The sequence below is a fragment of the Protopterus annectens genome, chromosome 3.part1, assembly GCF_019279795.1.
Source record: "Protopterus annectens isolate FY-2018-M chromosome 3.part1, PAN1.0, whole genome shotgun sequence".
Classification (NCBI taxonomy): Eukaryota; Metazoa; Chordata; order Ceratodontiformes; family Protopteridae; genus Protopterus; species Protopterus annectens.
In genome coordinates this window covers 421,256,974-421,272,550 of record NC_056732.1, presented here as the reverse complement: position 1 = coordinate 421,272,550, position 15,577 = coordinate 421,256,974, and the positions used below count along the sequence as shown (strand labels likewise).

The 15,577-nt window shown below is 43.5% G+C and overlaps 1 protein-coding gene across 1 annotated transcript in view; it reads left to right on the top strand.

Annotated features, from left to right (window-relative positions):
• Positions 1-15,577, top strand: part of PAXIP1 (PAX interacting protein 1) — a gene marked incomplete in the record, with an annotated part of 1,449,657 nt that overhangs the window by 503,026 nt on the left and 931,054 nt on the right. Inside the window, 1 exon segment of the mRNA XM_044066884.1 lies at positions 1,952-2,046. Within this exon segment, the coding sequence (XP_043922819.1) occupies positions 1,952-2,046 (95 nt within the window).

Genomic DNA, 15,577 nt, shown 5'->3' with positions numbered 1-15,577 from the left:
CCACAGCTACCTCTGCAGCCTTCCTCAGGGTGGTCCCTACCCAAGGATATTTTGGAAGCAGCCACCTGGAGTTCAGTGCACACTTTCTCCAAGCACTATCACCTCCCACTATACTCTAAATCTAGAGCGGGCTTTGCCACAGCAGTCCTGCAGGGCATCCTAGCCCCTCCTAGTTCCACTTAGTGCCTACCACCCTTACATAGCTTTGGGATTCTACCCATCTGTTATAACTGCAGCTGTATGCACGATGAACATTGTACAGTTTTGTACCTACCATAAATGTAGATGTTCGAGTGCTCATACAGCTGCAGTCCAGGTTTCCCTCCCTCCAACCCCTCTTAGGACAGGCCTTATGACAAACCCTTTTCATATAACCTTTTAGGGTATTCTTTTATGGTGTATTTGCTTGCAACTACTGTTTTTGATTTATCAACATTGCACTTTTGCATAACATTATGTTTGCCTTCCTTCTGGGGGCACCTGACATCTGGGGCATGAAAAATTGAAGAAAATGGCGTCGGCTGCCTCTTTTATACCCCTGCCGCACTGACGTCAGGGAGGAAGCGACGACAACCGATGCCGGACCTAGACTTTGGAATTCGGCTGACCGAGGACCCGCCTGACGGCAGGATAACCCATCTGTTATGACTGCAGCCGTATGAGCACTCGAACATCTACATTTATGGTAGGTACAAAACTGTACTTTCACAGGCAACTCATTACCTAACTAGAACTAAAGAATTCAGAAGATCTGAACAACTTTTTGTTTCCTTTTCAGATTCTAGAAAAGGTATGCCTGTGGCAAAAACAATTCTATCCAAATGGTTATCTGATTTTTATCACTTTCACTTACTCAGCTGCCAATTTTCCTCTACAATACAAAATTAAGGCTCATTCAACCAGAGCTGTGTCCACATCTGCATTTTCAGCTAGGCTACCAATAGACCATATTTGTGCAGCAGCCACTTGGTCAAAGCCTCATACCTTTATCACTCATTACAAAGTCGATAAGGCCTCCAGGGACAGGGCCTCCTTTGGTTCTACTGTCCTGAGAAACATACTCCGTGAGCCACCCAAGAAAGATGGTGCTTGGGACGCTACCCATCTATAAGAATGAACGGCGAGATAGAACAACTTCACATAAAGAAGTTATGTACTCACTGTAACGTTCCATGTGAGTTGTTCATTTCACCTTCATTCATACTTCCTACCCTCCTACCCCCTCCAGGTTTTTTCGAGGACCGAGTTTCTTGTTTTATCATGGTTGCTTTGTCTTCCTACGGTTGTTACCTTAAAAAGTGACAGAATGGCATATGGTATTATTAGAGGCAGCAAACAAGGTCTGAGGTAACTCAAGGTGCATCATGGGATAGGGACTTGGCCTCAAGCTGTCTGAAGACCTCAAGCTTTGTAGTTGGCTGACTCGGAGCCGAGGTTCGGCTCCGAACCCATCTGTAAGAATGAAGGCGAGATGAACAACTCACATGGAACGTTATGGTGAGTACATAACTTCTTTTTCAATTCGGATTTGAAAGAATTGATGTTACCTATTTGCTTCAAGGTTAATAGAGCGGTATTTCATTTTCTGGAAATGCTGTTGGAGTAAAAGTCATCACTTGATACATTTTTGGATTTAGTTATGGTAAATAACATTGTTTTTCCTGATAATAGGCATCTAAGTGGGGAGTAAAGACAGAAGAGGTTCAAGGCTGGGGCATTTGTCAGGTTTATTGAGTTGGCTGTGGGTGATAAGGTATGCAAAAGTGAGGCTATGTGGGAGTTCAAGCCAGTTTAGACATCTAAGGGCTATGCAGTGGCGTGGCATACTGAATGAACTGTTCTGTATCATTCATTTTATAGTGTATTATTTTTCTTGAGATTAACGTTGTAGTACGTCAAGCTGTATTTATTGTTTAAAGTGTTTGTAGCAGTGTTACTCTTTTTCTTTCAGTTCCAGAAGAGTGTTTCCTGTTGGGCTGCGTCTTTTCAGTTGCTGATTACCCTGAGCAGATGGCTGATAAACAGCTTTTAGCAACCTGGAAACGGGTAAGACTGGCTGAAGTTTTCAGTTGCTGATGGCCATATTTCTTTGAATATGGAATGGATTGGGGAGAAGAATGCAAGACTTAAAACAATTCATTTCAATGAATAATATGAAAGTACAGCAACTAGGTATAATCATGTAAAAGCTATAAAAAGTGTAACAGATTGTCATAAGGTAGAATGGAGTACTTCACTTTGGTGTAAGGTCGGTCATTCTTTTTTAATGTAGGCATTTGGAATGTATTCTTTTGATTATGAAATTTGTACGTGGGTATTGTTTTTATGGTACCAGAGATTGAGAAATGCATTGCAGTAAAACAAGTATGTTTATACCTTTTGCACAAAATTTTCTAAGTTTTAACAGAGCAGGCCGAATACATCCCAACACCAACATTTCTGCTTGCCGTACCGTCCACTGTCATTTACCATCTTTATAATTTTTTTCCCTTAGTTTGTCTTATATATATTGTCTCATGTGAAATCGTTCAATTGAAATTTCAATGTAGAATTCATGAATTACATTATACTTGTATTGGCTAGTGGGAATTCAACATGGTCATCCAATATATTGTAAGTCAAAAAGTAAGCTTTGCAACACTTAGCATCATTTTGATTTTATAGTCTGTGCTTTTTGTAATTGAAAAATTGTAAAGTTGAATAATTTTTTTTGTAATTTGACATCTTTATTTTGTTGATGCATTGTACTAAGATGTATCTGAGTAATGATGCTGTCTCTCAGGCAAAAGCTATGATCTGATGCCAATTTTTATTCTGTCCTCAACTGTTTTGGGTTCTGACCTGACTCTGCTTTAGCCTGTGGTAATCTAAAAGCTCTAGAGCGCCCTTACCGTAATGCACCAAGTAATTTTTATCTACAAATAACTTTATAATTTTGTTATATTTCTCTTCTTTCCCTTACCCTCATACCTTAGTGTACCATGTTATTACCATAGCTGGTAGTTTTGCTCCTACTGTTCTTACGCGTTTGTGTATCTTCAGTTACCATTGTTGGTAATATTTTCCTTTTCTAATTTCGTCCTTAAAGAAATTAATTTTTTTGCTATCTAGTGATGTTCTTCGTGTTTCACTGTTGCAGTCATTACAATTGGGTTATCCTGCTGGCAGGCTACCCTCAGTCGGCCTGAATTCCAAAGTCTAGGTCCGGCGTCGGTGGCTGTCGCCTCCTCCCTGACGTCATTGCGCCATGGGTATAAAAGATGCAGCCAACGCCATTTTCTTCAGTCTTTCTTGCTGCGCGGTGCCCAAACAAAAGCAGTTCGCAAGTGCCGGTCGGCCGACTCCTGAGATTTTTGTGTTCGAATTTCAGATCCGAAGCCTTCACTAAAAGCTAAGTACCCCGTTGGGGAAACTTTTTTCTTGCTCCAGACCGATGTCAGAAAAAGTTGTTAATTGCATTTCTTGTGGGAAGCAAATACCTCATAAGGACTTTAATTCTTACTGTATTCCTTGCTTAGGCCCTGACCACGACGTTGCTAGTTGTCGGTTTTGTGCTAGATTTAACCAACGCACTATTAAGCCTCGGTACGATTTGCATTTCACTATTTTGGCAGAAGATTTAACTATACAATGTCATCGGATAGCCATCCGACTACCGGAATTCACAAGAAACGCAAAGAAAAGGACAGGCATCCGAGATCCAAAACCGACGACGAGGCTTCTTCTAAGCCAGTCGTCGGTTCGCCAGTTCTCAGTGAGGCGCCTTCGCAGCCCCTGACGACCGCTACCTTAGACTCACAGGCCGCTACTGACACCCACGTGGAGTCAACCAGGCCACTGGAATGCCAAGGTATTGGACCTTCGGAAACTATTCCCTCAGATGGGTTCAGAGCCGCTGAGCAGGCATCGGCTTCTGAGGGTGTTTTCAGACCTACTCAGTTATATGTTAAAACGACTTCAGCTTCAAAGGCAAAGACTAAAACACCTTTAAAGACAAAGAAGCAAGTACAGCAGCCTCATGGACAGGTCTCCATGCCTAAAAAGCAGATGCTCAAAATGGCCGAAGACCTAATTACTTTGATCAGGGGTTCCCATCCCCCTCCTGATAAGAGGCCTAGGCAAGAGACAGATTATGAATCTTCAGATCAGGTTTCCATTTCATCTGATTCCTCTTCTGATCAAGAATACTCTCTTCCTCCTGATGAGGATTGTAATGCTGAAGAATCTATCCCTTCAGCCTCTCCTCCTGAGATTATTCTTTTAGGGAAACTTTAGATACCATGAGAGAGCATTTCCACTGGGAGAGCCAAGATTATTCAGAATCTAAGAAAAGGCTCAGAGACTTCCTTTTAGTACCACAACACAGGCCCCTAGCTATTCCACCTGTGTTAGACATTGTAGATGATGTATTTTCAGAGTCCAGTCTGACCCCTGACTCCTTACCTCCAGCTCCGGTTACGCCGGACAGGTACTACAGAGTTCCTGACTGTCATTAATTCCTTTTCAAAAACCCTGCTGCTGACCTAGAAACTATCTCTCAGGGTCCCAAAGGGGTCAAGGCTTCAACTGCAAAAACCTTACTCCCTCTGACAGGGACTCTAGGGCACTGGACAGATGGGGAAAAAGATTTACACTTCTGCTACCTTGGCTATCAGGACTTTAAATTGTCAGTTTCATATGCTCCAATATCAGCAATATATTATGTCACTGCTTAAACAGAAAATGTTGATAAATTCTGAATCTGCAGAAAACAAAGAAATGCAGGATTTATTGCATGCAGCTGAACAAGTTGGAAAGCATACTTTGCAATGTGGTTTTGATTCTCTGGAGGCCTCCTGCAGGGCCGCAGTTACGGGTTCTGTCATTAGGAGGCATGCTTGGTCAAAGGAACAAAATCTACCTGATCATGTTAAAGCTAAATTATTAGATGCTCCATTACAGCATGATACTTTGTTTGGTGTTAAAGCAGAAGAGGTGTTAAAGAAAATGGAGGACAAAGCTAAATCTATGCAAACAGTCAAGGATTTCTTACAGGTACAGCCACCAAGATTTAGCAGACACTGGCCTGCAAAGAATTGGTCCTTTCCAGTGTCAAACAGGCCACAAAGGGGCAGATACAGACACCTGAGAGGCAGATCCCAGCCCCAAGGTTCGTACAGGTCTAAACAATGGGGTGCTTCTACCTCCAAAACTGGAGAAGACCAATCACAACCATACAGGAAACCGTCACAATGACTTCCCCCTGCCTGCGCCAAGCACTTGTCTTCTGGCAGCACCTTTAGGGGAAAACTAGCACTTTTTTCTCAAAACTGGCACATAATAACCCAGGACAAATGGGTCTTAAACATAGTGTCACACGGCTACAAGTTTCACTTCCATACCCTGCCAAGGGCAAACGGTTGGCCAGACCTGCCAAAACATCAATGGACAGAGGCACAAAAACAACTCTCATCCCTCATGGACATGAGGGCCATTCAACAAGTACCAGAGTAAAAACAGGGACAGGGATTTTATTCTAGACTGTTCTTGGTACCCAGAAAGGACAAAGCCTGGAGACCAATACTGGACCTATCTATTCTAAATACATATCTGGATATTCCAAAATTCAAAATGTTGACTACAGCAGCTTCTGCCCATGATGGGCAAGAACGCTTGGCTGGTGACTTTAGATCTAAAAGAGGTGTACCTGCATGTCCCAATCAGACAAACATGCAGAAGATACCTCAGATTCAAAGCTGGCTCAATGCACTACCAATTCTCTGCACTGCCCTTTGGCTTATCTACTGAGTCCAGGGTCTTCACAGAGTGCCTGGCACCAGTAATTGCATACTGCAGACAAAGAGGAATACAAATATATCCGTACTTAGACAACTGCCTCATTTAAGCGGAGAACAAGGACATTCTTCTACAGCATCTGGCGTTTGTAAAGAGATTATTACTATGCCTAGGGTATACAGTCAACGAGCAGAAATCAAAACTAGTGCCCTCTCAGGAGATAATATTCCTGGGTGCAGGCTTAAATACAACTGCCCAGATGGCTTATCTCACACCAGACAAACAAAGGCAACTGACTACCTATTTCAAACTGTTGGCAACAAAGGCCCAGTTATCTGCAAGAAAAATTCTTCAGGCTTTCGGCTTTATGGCATCCTGCATTCTACTAATTCCATATGCAAGACTGCATATGAGGAAACTTCAGTGGTACCTAAAAAGTGTTTGGACTCAACATTGCCACAGCCTGGAAACAACAATTACTCTCATTCCCTGCCTGCAACAGGAGTTTCGATGGTGGGCGAAGGCCTGTCACCAGAACAAGGGACAGCCTTTCACTCTACCCCCAGCCACACAGACATTAACACCGGATACATCAGATTATGCCTGGGGAGCCCACATGGCAGGAAGATGTATTCAAGGCTCATGGTCCGCAAACTAAATGCATCTGCATATCAATCAAAAAGAGATGCTAGCTGTTCAAAATGCCGTGACAGCCTTCAAGGACCTACTTCATCCGGGACAGCTACTGATAAAGACAGACATTACCACTGTCATGTGATACATAAACAAGCAGGGAGGCACTCATTCTTACCCCCTTTGCAGACTAGCCATTTATTTATTTATTTATTTCAGTTTGATTACCGGGGAAGTCCTCTGGGCCATGAAGTGCCCATTTTCAGTGGAGGCCCGGGGAGAAAAGCTCCAAGAACAGTATAATACAATATAGGTTACAGAATAAAGCTCCAAGAACAGTATAATACAATATAGGTTATAGAATGCAAATAAAGATTACAAATAAAAAAATACATACAATATAGTTTGTAAAAACAAGTAGGGTTAATACATTTGAGAGTTGAAGAGAACTTGATGGCATATTTTTTTTTTTCAATATTTATATGCTTACAGTCACTTAAAGTCTGTTAGTTGTAGTTATTTTGAGAAATTAGAATAAGTATGAGAGTATAGTGGAGTAGGAGTGCTTAGTTAGGGGTCGCTATGGAATTTAAGTGGGGTGAAAGTAGGAGCATTTCCATTTGGAGGATAGTTGAAGAAAAAGTTGAGTTTTGAAGGATTCATTGTTGGGTATAGTCCTAAGTGAAGTAGGCAGAGAGTTCCATTTTTTACCTAGTGAGAAGGATAGTAAAAGCTGGCCAGCTGGTCGTTTCAGTTTACTAATGGAGATTAGGTTTTGGTTTTCGGATCTCAGTGGTCTGTTAGGGATGTATGGAGGAAGGATGTCCTTTAAGGCTGGGCATTTATTAGGGGAGAATATTAGTTTGTGAGCAGTGGTTAGTTGTAGATAGTCTAGGTGATTAGGGAGTTCTAGCCAGTTCAGTGAACGAAGGCTGTGGCAGTGGTGACTTGATATTTTGGATTTGATGGCAAATTTAGAGATCTTATTATAGCAAGCTTCGAGTTTAGAGGTGTTGGTAGCAGACAAGTTGGTTAGGAGAGGGGCTCCGTATAGAAGGGAAGGTAGGAGGAAGGATGTTGCCAGGGTATGCCTAGTGGAGTTTGAAAGGAAGTGATTGTTCCTATATAGCATACCTAGCTTTTGGTGGGTTTTCTTTATGTTATGTTGTATGTGAAGATCAAATTTGAGGTGTTCGTCTATGGTGATGCCAAGGAGTTTTGCAGAGGGGACCACTCCAATGGCAGTGTTAGTCTGGCTGAGAACATTGAAAGTGTTTTTGTCCACAGAGGAAACTTTGGAGGGGAGAAAAATTAGTATTTTGGATTTATTGGAGTTGAGAGAAAGGTGGTTTTGGTGCATCCAGTTCTCTGTGGTGGTAAAGGCTAATTGGGTTTTGGTCTGGAGTTCAAGAAGGTTTGGGGCAGAGCAGACCAAGGTAGAGTCATCTGCGTATTGGATGACTGTGGCGTCAGGGATGAAGGTGTGAAGGTTGTTTATGAAGATGTTGAAAAGCATGGGTCCAAGGATGGATCCCTGAAGAACACCAGTAGATGTAGGCAAAAGAGAAGAGAATGAGTTCTTCCATTTGACTGCTTGAGATCTGTCAGATAGGTAACTGGAGAACCAGGAAAGAGTGTTTGGGGAGAGTTTGAGATTAGCCAGATGATGAAGAAGGTGTGTGTGGGAGATGGTGTCAAAAGCTTTTGAAAGGTCTAGCAATATTGTGGATACAGTGAGTCCAGAGTCTCGAGCTTGATTGATAGTTTCTAAGAAGGATAATAGTGCAGTTATGGTACTGTGGCCGGGACGGAAGCCATGCTGTGTGGGTGTAAGGAGGTGATTTTGAATGAGATATGGTAAGAATTGGTGGTGGGCGCATTTTTCTAGAATTTTAGATATTGGAGAGAGTAGGGTGATAGGGCGGAAGTTAGAAATAGAGGTGTTTTTGCCTCCTTTGTGAAGAGGTAGGATGTAGGCTGAACGCCAAAGTTTGGGTACGTATGACTCAGTTAAGGATCTATTAATCAGAATACTAATTGGAAGGGCGATACCTTCAGCTGCATGTTTGAGGAAGGAAGAGGGAATATTGTCAGGGGCATTAGAACCTGGCTTTAGCTTGGAGAGAAGCTTTTTTATAAAAGATGTGGATACAGGTTTGAAATTGAAATTGAGGGGATTATTGTTTGGGTTGCTGGGTGGAGAGGAAAGGAAGTTAGGTAGGTTGTTATTAGGAAACGTTTTGGTTAGTTTAGCTATGGATTCAGTGAAGAAGGTATTGAAGTGGGAGCTAAGTTCATTGTCAGATAGATTAGGGTTGGGGCAGGGGTTGCATTGAGATCCGGGATGAAGAAGGGAATTGACTGATTTCCAAAATTGTTTGGGGTTTTTATTGTTATTGGACTGAAGTTTAATATAGTAGTTTTTTTTGTCTTTGGTAATGAGTTTCTTTACTTGGTTGTGGAGTTGGGTGTATAGAAGTAAGGTGGAGGATAGTTTATTTTTCTGGTAGAGCTTCCAGGACGAGCTTCCAGGACTTGTCTCTGTGACGCATGATTTGTTTAGTTTCTTTGGTCAACCATGGTGCAGAGTTAGTTTTGATTCGCTTATTTCTTAGAGGGGCTAGGGAGTTGAGAGTATCTAGGAAGATGGAATTGAAGTGTTCAACAGCATTGTCAAGTGGGAGGATATTTAGAGGTTGCCAGTTGATTTGTTTGAAGATGTTGGAGAAAATTAAGGGGTTAAAGTTACTGAGGTTACGAGTTTGAATGTAGAGGTGTTGGTGTTGGGTGGAGCTGTTTGATCGATGGATGAAGGCAGGGAGATGGTCACTGAAGGTGTCAGGGATAGTGCCACTGAGAGTGATTTTGTTTGGATGGGAGACTAGAATCCAGTCTAAGATGGACCCTGGGGGTGGTTTTGTTAGGAAGTAGTTGAGGAGATTACTTGGGTGAAGTTTAGAAGGTTAATGGAAAGTGAAGGTGATGGTGAGTTGATTTTATTCCAGTCGATATTGACATCGCCTAGAATATATGTTTCATATTTTATTTGAGTTGAGGACCAGTATAGAATATCTTCAAGGGTGGAGATATTGTTGCCAGGAGATATATAAAGATATGAAGCAGATATTCTTGTGTTTATTTAATCGGAGAAGGCTAACTGTGATTTCAGAGTTTGTGAAATTAGAGGTAGGAATTTGAAGGGGTATTAGAGAGAGATGATTAGAGTAAATTATGGCAGAGCCACCACCTTTTTTGTTTAAACGGTCACTTCTGAGGATGTGGTAACCAGGAGGTAATATTTCAGAGTCAGTGTTATGGGGTTTTAGCCAGGTTTCAGAGATGGCTAGGATGTCGGGTTTATTGTGATTAATCCAGGCTTGTAGATGGTGACATTTGTTGTTAAGGCTCTGGGCATTGATAGTGAAGATTTTCAGAGTATTAAGGGGGGAAGTGGGAGGGGGACAGGAAGGGTGGGGAGTGTTATTTGTTGTAGGTGAGGAGGAGGATGGAGGGATGGAGTAGTTTGTACTGGGACAAGGGCCAGGGTTAGGATGAATGTCTACAGATAAGGCTAGGACATTGCAGGTGATCAGTTTTGGACTGTAAAGTTTGTATAGTAGGTATTTGTTAGGGTTTAGCAAAGGTTTCAGAGAGAGGGTTTTAGTTGAGGTAGAGAATAATTTGGGATGAAAAAAAGGTGCAACAGGTTGGGTGGAATAAGGGAGGAGCATATGGAGTGAAAGTGAGAGAGTTCAAGAGGTAGTGGTTGGGGGTTAGGGGTAGTTTGAGTAGGACATAGGAGAGGAGGAGCTTTATGGGAGTATGAAGTAGCATGATAAAGAGTTATTAGTAAGATGAGAAGGGAGAAGGGGAGTTGAATAGTTAAAGGGAGTTTGTAGGACATGTTAGGATAAGGGTGGGTAAAATACAGACAGGAGAAGAATAGTAATGTATGTTAGTTGAGAAGGGAAAGGTCAGAAGTGAATGGAGAGAGTTAGATATAGAAGGAAAGGATAAAGGGAAAATAGTGTGTAGGGATTGGAAGAGAGTAGGGGGAGGATTAGCAGTGGGAGTGGAAAATGAGGTGGGGTTTTCTTGATTAGAGAATAGGGGGAGGGATAAGTGGGAGAGGACTGTGATTGGGTAGTAGGTTAGGTAGGTGGAGTTTGTTAGGTATATGTGTAGATGTGCTGGGGGTGGGTGGGAATTGGGGGCAGGGTAGGGGAGCGGAGTGAGCCCACAGGGCGAACGGAGCGGGATACACCCAAGGAAGGCAGGCAGCAGGAGCAGTTTGAGAACAATCAGTCTGGTGAAGGTAAGTACTGAAGGAGGTAAGCAGGGTAGTAATTGGGAATCTAGGGGTGCAGGTACAAGAGGATGGAGAAGACAGAGACCAGAAGTGGAGAAGGGTAAAACTATTACTTAGCCATGACTTTGTGGGACACAGCATTGACTTACCAAGTACATCTGCAGGCACAATAAATACTCTGGCAGACGAACTAAGAAACCTCATGGATCCCCACGAGTGGAAATTGGATCCACAAGTCTTCAGCATGGTAACAAGGAAATGGGGATGCCCGGACATAGATCTATTTGCCTTACCTCACAACTGCCAACTAAATAGATTCTGCACAAGGACTTATCACAGATGAGCAAGGAAAGTGGATGCTCTATCTTTCAGCTGGAAAAACTTAACAGTATGTGCCTTTCCTCCTCTGCCTCTCTTCCCCAAGGTAGTCCTAAAGGTCAGACAGGAGAAGCCAAAAATGATACTGACTGCCCCAGACTGGCCACGCCAGTACTGGTATCCAATCCTAAGGAACTTGTCCCAAAGCCCAGCCTGGACCTTACCTCAAGTGCCTCATCTACTCTCCCAGCACAGCCTGGACCTTACCTCAAGTGCCTCATCTACTCTCCCAGCAGAACAATCAGATCCTGCACAGCCAACTCAAGACCTTAAATCTGGCAGCATGGCGGATAATGTAGTCTTACAAAACACACCTCTCACTAAAGCGGTGATGGATGTCATTTTGGAGGCCAGGAGGCCTAGTACTATAAAATCCTATGCTGGAAAATGGAAGAGATTCTGTGCTTGGAACCAGGCACAAGGAATTGAAACAGCTGTACCAAATATTCCTCAGATTTTGCAATACTTGACTGAGATGTTGGACAAAGGCCTATCCTTTTCATCTATAAAAATTCATGCCTCTGCCATTTTGGCTCATTACAATACAGAGCCACCATTTTTTTCTCATCCTTTATTAAGGCAGTACCTCAGAGGGGCCAAAAATTTAAGCCTCCAAGGAGATCATCAATACCTGCATGGGACCTCAATTATGTCTTGGAAAAACTCACCCTGCCTCCTTTTGAGCCAGCCGCTACAGCTGATATAAAGTTTTAATCATGGAAAACAGCTCTGCTCCTAGCAATAACTTCTGCAAGACGAGTCTCAGAGCTACAGGCACTTATGGCTGTGGAACCTTTTATCATTTTCTATCCAGACAGGGTTTCTCTGAGAACAAACCCAACATTTATGCCTAAGGTAGTGTCCAGTGTGGCCCTTAATCAAACTATTCATCTGCCTACCTTTTATCCAAACCCACAGAATAAGTGGGAGAGAATTCTGCATTATTTGGACATACACAGACAGCTACGCTTCTATTTGAACAGAACCAAAGCTTTCAGAAAGACAGAGCAATTACTAGTGGCATTTGCTGCAGGATCACAAGGAAAGGCTATCTCAAAGCAGACTATTTCAAAGTGGATAGGCCACTGCATTCGTTTCTGCTATTCACAACATGGCAAGCTAGTACTTAAGGGCATTAGGCCACATTCAACCAGGGCAGCAGCCACTTCAGCAGCCTTCCTCAGGGGAGTACCAACCAAAGACATTTTAGAGGCTGCTACTTGGAGTTCAGTGCACACCTTCACTAAGCACTACCACTTACCACTCTACTCTAAATCAAGGGCAGGCTTTGCCACTGCAGTTCTGCAGGGCCTAGTAGCCACTCCTAATGTAGTTTAGCTCCAGCCTCCCAGCCTTAGCTTTGGGATTCAACCCAGTTGTAATGACTGCAACAGTGAAACCCGAAGAACATAGTACAATTGTGTACACTTACCATAAATGTAGATGTTAGAGTGTATTCACTGTTGCAGTCCAGGTTACCCACCCGCTATCCCCCATTTCTTTTCTGGAACTTAACTATCCTATACAACCTATGTGGTGTATTTGCTTGTAGATGAAGGCAAAATGTATACTTTGGTGCATGTATGTTTTACTGACATATTTTTAGCCAATCCTATTGCGGGCACCTGACATCTGGGGAAAGAAAAACTGAAGAAAATGACGTCGGCTGCATCTTTTATACCCCTGGCGCACTGACGTCAGGGAGGAGGCGACAGCAACCGACGCCGGACCTAGACTTTGGAATTAAGGCCGACTGAGGGTAGCCTGCCAGCAGGATAACCCAATTGTAATGACTGCAACAGTGAATACTAACATCTACATTTGGTAAGTGTACACAACTGTACTTTTTTCTTGCTGTATGTTAGTATGGCTGAGAAGGGTCCTTCCAGCTTTTTTAAAATGTGGGCACAAATTGCCTATTTCCGTTGCACATGCACTCTGTGTTTATTGTTTAGGTCCACAGCACCTACAGGAGGATTGTTCTCTTTGTCATAATTTTAACCCCAGAGCACTTGTGGACAGGAGGAATAAGCTGATTCTGAAATGCTTGCTCCCATCATCTTTCAGTGAAGTTATAACTGGGGCTCAGACCTCAACTGAAGTCTAAGGAATTATGATGATCTGCACTCCTTTACTGCATCTTCGGAGCCTTCCAGGAAGAGGTCTAAATCAGATTTGAGGAGGTCTCAACCCCCCCCCCCCCCCGAGCCGAAGAAAGAGGCTTATGGATCCTCCGTCGCCTGATCCGACCAAGAAACCTTTGGCTCTGACTGTTCCGGATCCTATTTTGCCAAGGACCCGATATCCTCCCTCTGTTGATCCAGTGCCTTCCAGGGTCCCTTCACCCTTTTTGGAAAGGTGCCATTTGAAGTCACCTTCCCTGGCCTTGTCTCGTTAGTCCAGGAGTTTGACTGAGGAAGATGTGGATAGGATGATGAAGTTTCTCTCGACACATGTCCAGATGTGTATTACCGGCTCCTACCACTTTGGGTCAGGAGGCCCATTCTTCGACCACGCCACCACTTCCCTCGACTTCTCTGTTCCCTTGGTTGCTTCAGAGTCCCTGGATCCAAGTCTTCTGTGTCCATGTGGCTTGGATCCGAAGATAAAAAAGAAGTTATGTACTCACCATAACATTCCATCTGAGTAGGTAACTTCATTTGTCAGCAACCTGTGGGTATCTGATCTGACCCGGATCCGAGCCAGAAGCTTTCCAAGCTAGAGATTTGCCCATCTATATAACCTCACAACGACAAAACAACAACCTAAAGAATCCTAACCTAAGGATTAAACAAATGACCTGAGAAGCCATCCTAGGGTTCAGATAATCAAAGAACCAGGTTAGGGGGAAGGAGGGAGGGTCGGTTGCTGACAAATGAAGTTACCTACTCAGATGGAACGTTATGGTGAGTACATAACTTCTTTGTCTGAAGTAGGTAACTTCATTTGATCATCAACCTATGGGACAGAGTCCCCAGCTACCAAAAACTTGGGAGGTCCTCAAGGAGGAATATTCCAGAGCACTGCAGAGCCAAAGGCTGCCCTACCTCTAGACACTAAATCCAATTTATAGTGAGAGATAAAGGTATGAGAGGACACCCAAGTAGCCGTAGAGCAAATGTCATCCAAGGGAACTCTCGACCAGAATGCAGCAGATGTAGCCATAGAGCAGGTAAAATGAACATGAACCCCTGTAGGCTCCAGCAGGCAGATAGTTTGTATGTGAGCAGAATGCAATTCGAAATCCATCTGGCCAGAGTTACCTTCGACACAGGCTTACCGAAGAAGGGTTTTGCAAAGGAGGCTAAGAGCTGATCAGACTTGCGGAATGCAGCTGTTCTGTGTAAATAAAAACGTAACTGTCTATGAACATCTAACAAATGAAGTTTGTACTCCCCTTTGTTTTGATAGGGAAAAAACTGGAAGATTAATGGACTGATTGATGTTCGCCTCAGAGACCACTTTAGGTAGAAAGGATGGGTTAGTCCTGAGAGAGAGACTGTCCTTATGGAAAACAAGATACGGGGCTTTAATACAGAGGGCCTGATGTTCCAACACCCTTCTAGCAGAGGTAATCACTACCAAAAAGACAGTTTTCCAGAACAGGAATTTCAAATCAACAGAAGCTGCAGGTTCAAAAGGAGGTCCAGTCAGAGCCTGAAGGACCAAAGTTAGATCCCATGGAGGGACGGGGTTCCTAGTAGAAGGTCTCAAGAGGAACGCACCTTTCAGAAAGGTCTTGCAAATCTTGGTGGACGCGAGGGGATTGAGATTGTCCCCAAAGTGAAAATGGGAGATGGCAAGCCATTTGAACCTTTACAGTAGAAGAACTGGCTCCTTGCTGAAAAATATGAGATAGGAAATTGAGCACTGCTGGGATGGGAGAAGTGAAAGGGTCCAATTTCCTACGAGACACCCAATTGGAAAAACGCTTCCATTTACTATTGTAAACCTTCCTGGTAGAAGGCTTATGTGCTGCTACCAGGATAGATCTGACTACAGACGAGATACCGGGAGTCCTAGCAACTAATGGAACTGGATCAACCAGGCTGAGAGCTTGAGATTGACCAGATTCGGGGGTATCAGTCCCAAAGGATGAGATATCAGATCCGGGATGGGATCCAAGATGAGACCGTAGGCACGGGAACCAGGCTTGATGAGGTCAGAATGGGGCTATGCGGATAATCTTGTTCCTCAACCGACGAGCTTTCTGTAAGATTTTTGTTATCAATGGAAGAGGAGAATAAGCATAAAGAAGACCGGGTGGCCAAGCATGAACTAGAGCGTCTCTGGGGCTTTTCCCCGGAGAGGGAATTAGAGAGAAAAACTCTTTGCATTTCGCGTTGGAAGGCGACGCGAAGAGATCGCAGCAAGATTGACCCCACTTGCGGAAGATCTGTTTCTCTACTAAGGGATTCAGAGACCACTCGTAAGGTGAGAGGATAGTTCGATTCAGCTTGTCCGCTAGGATGTTGGAACGAC